The 7,004-nt window shown below is 38.8% G+C and overlaps 1 protein-coding gene across 1 annotated transcript; it reads right to left on the minus strand.

Annotated features, from left to right (window-relative positions):
* Positions 1–161: 161 nt before the first annotated feature.
* On the minus strand, positions 162–1,452 carry LOC117619841 (disease resistance protein RGA2-like). The gene has a single exon (XM_034349885.1). It carries the CDS (start codon positions 1,419–1,421, stop codon positions 255–257), a length of 1,167 nt encoding a protein of 388 aa, XP_034205776.1. The 5' UTR covers positions 1,422–1,452; the 3' UTR covers positions 162–254.
* Between the last annotated feature and the right edge of the window lie 5,552 nt (positions 1,453–7,004).

The raw sequence follows: 7,004 nt of genomic DNA on the forward strand, positions 1-7,004 counted from the left end.
AGGAAAAAATATTACTGAAATAAATTATAAAAGAAAAGAAAATATTAAATAATTTTAATTGATGTGGCTGTCCACCTTAGCTGCCACATAAGATGGTATAAGGATGTGGTATACAAATGTGGTAAGAGTAGCATTATTCATGTCCAACTAATATTACCAAACTTAACGGAGCAGACGAATTACATGCAAATAATATGGGGAATATAATGCGATTCAAAATCAATTATAATGATGTGGGGAAAGTAGTTCTTAGTTTAAAAATCAATTATAATGAGATTCAAAATAGTACATACCTTTGCCACTAGTGGTACACCTGCGCACTTTTTTGCAATTTGCTTTCCAATTGTCTCCAGATCTGCACTTATAGGAGCATTATCATCAGGAAATGCTCTATTCTTCAATATGGACCAACATTTATCTTCTTGTAGCAAACCCAACGTACGCCTAAGATAAGGATTTGTTTCCGTAATTGATGCAACGTTTGCACTGCGGGTGGTGACAATCACGGTGCTTCCTTGGGAACCAAGTTTTGCCAAACAATTCATCAAATTGCTCCATTTTGTACGATCTTCGTTCCAAACGTCATCGAGTATAAGAATATATCTCTTTCCTGCCAACACTTCGTGAAGTTGTTTAAGCAATGCCTCTTGTCTTTCTATCTTGGCATTTGTGGGGTTAAGTATTTCTAAGATACTTCTTAAAATCGAATTGACGTCAAAATCGTTAGACACACACACCCATATTCTTTTGTCAAATGATTTATCTATAGCCAGCTCGTTGAACACTTTTTTAGCCAAGGTTGTCTTTCCGAGGCCCGGCATTCCTACAATGGGCATAACGGAAAGATTTTCCTGATTGTTGGAGTTGATCAAGGTCTTAACTATATCGGACAATAGCTCCTCCCTTCCAAAAAACTTTTCATCCGTATCAAAGCTTGACACAGTTTCTCTGTTTACCATAGCTTGGGGAGTTGCATCTTTTGGTTTTGCAACCAGTCCAATCAAAGATGCCTCACTCTTGAGATCCGCCAAACGTTGGTTGATGTTCTTAATTTTACGTGCCATTTTAAGGCGAAAGGCAAGGGGATTGGAGATTGAAAAGAAGTTGAGTACCTTTTTCTTCATGTGGTTTTGCAGCTCTAGTTTACGTCGAAGAACTTCATACTGGAATTCATCCAGCACATCATCAGCATCTTGTGCTATGTTTTTAAGTTTTTCCACCCAAGCTTTGACGGTGTGGCCCCGATCTGTTGGTTGCTCAGCAGCATCACGTAAGATGTTTTGCATGAGGGATAATGAATCCCCGAGCCTGGCCAGTTCTCCTTTGAATCCCCAAGCAAGACTGACTTGTTCAGTGGCAAGTGCAGCTACCTTGGTCAGTATTCCCTCGGCAGCAAAAGTAAGCACAAACTCAGCGGCCATATTTCCCCTTTGATATGTACGCTCAAGACAAGTAAAGAGAAGAATGCTTATTTAATTAAGGAAACTGAAAGACGCATATAGTTTGTTGTCTCTGCTATGAACGAATTTGTAGAGGCAGAAGGAATTTAGGTTTACCTAAAGAACACTCTACTTAACGTATTTAGAAGGTTAAGAATTTCAGCTTTCAACTTTAACAAGACAGAGATGAGCACCAAGCTGTGAAGCAAAGGATAGCCTCAATCCCACAGATGCTTCGGCTTTTACACGAGAAAATCAGATTCCTCAATCAAATGAATAAGAGAATACATAGTGGCCTTTTCTTTTTTAAAAACTAGGGTGACAGTTGGAAGATTTCGGAAATGTAACGAACAAGCAAGGCTTATTGAGAATCTTAGTTTCAGAAATCAACGGCTACAATCTTGCCCCCTAAGCACATCACCATCGTTATGTTTTGCACATGACCCTCTAAGGTCCTGTTTATACCTTGGGTTACAATTAGACCAAAGTAAGAAACTGAACCCCAAAGAAATAGACAAAACACCACCCAATGTAATAGGAAATCCGATGACTCGGTTAGCAACCCGATACAACTTTCTCCTGAACTCTCTCTGTACATGTACTTTCTCTTCCGTAATAGCGACCCCAAAATTTTTCTTGTATTTTGTTCACTCTTGTGCTTTAGACTACTCTATGTTTCAGCTGAGTTCGCTTGTTGCAGTCCATGGGTTCAGTTTAAACTGTAGATGTTAATGCTTTTTAATAAATTCATGTTACATCTGATGTGTCAATGCAAAAGCACAGTAAGGAATTTATCACATTTAGCTGCTAGTCCGAGAGCACAAACCAAACGCAAGAAAAGTGATAGAAATGAAAACTCAAGCAAACACAGAGAAATAAGTACCATATTTAAGTAGTTCACCCAAAATATGCATCTATGGGCAATGCTAATGATAATTCACTTAATCAAAAGAGTACACGAATATGACAACAAAGAACAAATAGGTTCTCCCGCAGTGGAACTAAATTAATCTCTCCCCTCATCCCATTTTAATTCCCAGTCACCCCTCGGTAGAAACAATAATTATTGGTCATAAAAATACTAAGATCACAGCCAGCCCCTTTAAAATTCCTGAACAAAATGATAAAAAAAAATAGTTGAGCAAAATAATTATACAAACCAGAGTCTCATAGCCATTGGGAAACAATTAGATAAGATAGAAACGAAAATTGACAAAATAGTTCCCCAACAAATGTCCCTCAAGTCTCTGAAAGAGAACCTCTAGTCAAATTCCAAGACTTTAAAGTCAAGCCCCACCTTTAAGACAAAGCCCACAATGAAAAAAAATAGAAGAAATGCTTGAACAACTAACACCAGTTAAAGAAAAACATGAGCCCTCTACTCTCAAAGTCCCTGACAATGAGTCCATCACTAATAATGAAACAGATTTCAGTACTACATCATAAATTGAAAATACCTTTAAAAACTTGGAAATACATAGTGATTTGAAGCTTAATAGATTGAGAAACAAAGTTAATCCTGCCAGTCTAACAAAAAATTGGTACCCCAAACCAACTCCTCCTAACATCCAGTTTGAAGAAAGAAATTCCCAGAGTCAATTCTCAGTTTCCTCAGATAAATTATACGAATGGAACATTGATGATGGCCTTTTTGAACAAGAAATCCTAAATAAACTCCACCATATGTCAATGGTAGCCAACAGTTACATAACCAATCACAACTTCAGAGAGTCAAAAATCATTCCTCTTCTAGAAATAGGATTCACCGGAACCTTACGTTCTTGGTGGGAAAAACATTTAACTGAAGAGTCAAAACGACAAATCATACACGCAGTAAAACTAAATGAAGAAGGTCACCCTATTTTTGATGAATGTTTAGGTACAGGAATAGAAGAGGAAGGTCACCCTAGTAACACAACAGCTAGAATTCATGATCACCTTAATAATCTTAGATGTCCCAGATGGTATAAAGATGTCTTCATTTCTAGAGTCATCCTTAGAGACAATAGTAATCAGCCTTTTTGGAAAGAAAAATTTATTAATGGTCTCCCCAATCTGTTTGCCCATAAAATACGCACAGTCTTAAGTAATTATCAAGGCCATATATATTTTGATAGTTTAACTTATGGAAATATTATTAGTACAATTAATCCGTCCTTGTCTAGACATTTCATATTGTATTCATTGAGTCATTTCACAAATTGAAGCAGTGGAAGCAGTACTAAATTTCAAATGATAAGCTGCGGAGCTTTCCAAGTCAGTGCTAGTTTTTAACAGTATGGGTTGTAAGATTCTTGCTGAGGTGGGTCGGAGCAGTGCTTCTTTTGTGTTGAAAGGGCTGTGGAGCAACACCTATTGATTGTATCAAGAACTCGTCTTCAGTGATATACCCTTTATTGAGTAACTTGATAGCCTAAAATTGAAACTGTTTTAAGTCTAATAATTTCCTACTTGATATTATTGTTCTGCATATAATGTAATAAGTACAAGAGATTGGGGGAGGGAGGATTTACACAAATATTCACATGGTGCTTGGGGGTTTCAAACCTCTGTTCACATGAGTGGAGGTGGAATGGGCTTAACCAACTGAGCTATACCCAAAAGCACCCACTTTGTCATTCCTCACATATAAAAACCCAACTGGCGAATTTCATTACCACCCCAAATCCATTGAAGGCACTTATCTTTCTAAGAACATCCCTTACAGACTTTTAACTGTATGTATTAAGTGAAATCACCCGCTCAACTTACCTTCATCAGAGTGACAAAGCTCATCTCTGTCCAATTAAAACATACTACATCTAATTATTTCAAATACATTCAATCTAATGTGGCTTTTGTTTTTTAAGCAGTGTAGCATTGTTGTCAAATTCAAGTTGTTTCTTTCGAAGTTCTCTATCCAAATGGAGCCTAATTCTTCCCATTAAAAAAAAAATTCCACTCCATCCACTTCGCCTTAAAATCTCTAGTTGTTTCCTTCCATCGAAAAATCTCCAACCGCGTCATTAACCTTAACCATTCCAAGCACTTGGAAGCACCCTCACCAAGTTGCATTGTGGAAGGTCAGAGCAGAATCATTCTGCAACCATCTTGCTTTCTGTTTCGATGCATTGTTTAGGCTCTGCTTGGTTTCATTTTCAAAGTTACTTTCTGTTGTTTCCTTCCAAGTTATGATTCTGATTGAAGTTAACTTCCTTGTCACAAGGCATTATTCAAGGGTCCTTAACACTAATGTCGCACTGACAACGATCACATACAAAAAATTCCACATGATTAAACCTCACTCTCAAAGCAAAACAAAACATAACAAAGCAAATTTTAACACTCAAAATGATCACTTCAACTGCATAACCCATTAGACCTTGTTACCATAACAGATGAAGAACTAGTGTGGAAAGACCTCATAGCTCCGCTGTGGTACCTTTCTGATGATGGCCCTCATGAGATCAAAGTAGAGGGGCAGCTGTGCAAGAGCGAAAAAGGTGACCGGCAATCAAGCCGCTGCATACAACGGATATGCCACATATCTCAGTTGATGTTTTGAGGACAAAGATATGTCCTGTGCAGAATGAGACTAACATGGAAGCTATTGATGCGAAGAGTGAGGTTAGACCCAGCAAAAGTTTCCAAGGCAAGTCCATTGAAAAATCTCTTTCTTCATATCTAGAAGTGAGAATTGAAAGAAAGAAGACCAGGGAAGTTACTGAGAAGCAGAGAGCAGTCAGTGATGAGATGGTGAAGGCACCGAATGCTGACTCATCTTTAAGAATTGGTTCACCTGTATTCTGATTAAGTCCACCTGGTACAGTTGCTGATGTTGCGAATGCAACCGTTGCAATGAGAGCTGCAACCACAGAGCACGACTCCGAGGTTTTAGTTAGCCATTTGCTGCCTTCTTTTATAAGATTTCGGTGTGTATTTATGAAGATCTCCTTTGGGGTCTGGCCTTTTTGGTTGTAGCGAACAAAGAAACCATGTGGCATTGAGCTTTTGACAAACTGCGCATCCAGTCAACATAACAGTAACTCTTAGAAGATTATGTTCAAACACTTCAAAACATTGATTTCAAAGTTTAACTCGAAAAGATAAATAAAAGGCCAGTAATGGTAAAGCCAGAGGTTCGTAAGCTGAAGACTAACATGAAGAGTGCAGCTGAAACTGATATAGTGTGAGATCAACAATAGTTCATACCTTATACCACTTGATTTCCCATTGCATTTGCAATGCAGCACCTGGAATAAGCCAAGGCCGGTACTGTCCATATTACGAGATATTGTTGTATTAGGAAATAATATTGTAATATATTTACTTTCCTGTATTGTTCTAGGTTAAATCCCACCTAAAGTGGATCACGGCTTCTAAGCCTTAGATATAGGAATTGTAATGTATATATAACCAGGTCTGTAGACTTTTATCAATACAACGAAAATATTCAGCCAATCCCTTATTTCTTGAGATGGTATTAGAGCATCCTAGTACGTGATTTTTTTTCCAAACCATAGCACTCCTCCATCATGACGGGTGGAGAGCAGACATCACCACAAACCAATTCCAACTATTCACAAACCAATTCCAACCATTCAAGCACCAGCGACACCAATCCCAGTATGGATTCATCACATCCATACTTTGTTTCTCATTCAGATCACCCCGGCCTCATGCTCGTTCCCATAAAATTGAACGGCACCAATTACCCATCTTGGAGCAAATCCATGATTCATGCTCTCACAGCCAAGAACAAAATTGGCTTTGTCAATGGATCCATTAAGCCTCCTTCAGAAACTGAACAGCCGACAAAATATGCTCTCTAGAATCAATGCAACAGTATGATTTTATCATGGTTAGCTCACTAGGTGGAGCCTGATCTAGCCAAAGCAGTCGTTCATGCCAAGACTACCCATCAAGTGTGGCAAGATTTCCAAGGCCAATTCTCACAAAAGAATGCACCAACAATATATCAAATACAGAAATCCATCGCCTCTCTCTCACAAGGCCCCATGCCAGTCTCCGAATATTACACAAAACTCAAAGATCTTTGGGATGAATTAGAGACATATCAAACCTTGCTTATCTGTAACCAGATGAAGGCACATAATGAACAAAAAGAAGAAGATCGGATGATGCAGTTTCTTATGGGCCTTAATGACACCTACAACGGTGCTCGTAGCAACATCCTCATGATGACGCCATTGCCAAATGTTCGTCAAGCCTACTCACTCGTCATTCAAGATGAAACACAGCGCCAAATGGCCTCGGGTTCCACAGAAAATTTTTCCATTGCTGCTGCGATACAGAACCGCTCTCACAATTTCTCAAATCATTCCAAACACTGTGCTCACTGTGACAGGAACGGCCATACAATTGAAGAATGTCGGACATTAAAGTTTTATTGCCCATATTGTGATAAGAATGGCCACACTGAGGATCGATGCAAATTCAAAAATGGGACATGGGTTTCCAACAGTACAGGACCCCAGAACAATCGGCACCACCAAGGACATAGAGGAAATCCACAGCAACAGAAACCAGGGAGCAACCGCAGTCAGCGAGGATCCTTTCATGCTA

Source organism: Prunus dulcis, chromosome 2, assembly GCF_902201215.1.
Source record: "Prunus dulcis chromosome 2, ALMONDv2, whole genome shotgun sequence".
NCBI lineage: Eukaryota > Viridiplantae > Streptophyta > Magnoliopsida > Rosales > Rosaceae > Prunus > Prunus dulcis.

What these genes read in the sequence shown, in the direction of transcription:
- LOC117619841 (XM_034349885.1), bottom strand. Translation starts at nt 1,421, where the DNA reads ATGGCCGCTGAGTTTGTGCTTACTTTTGCTGCCGAGGGAATACTGACC.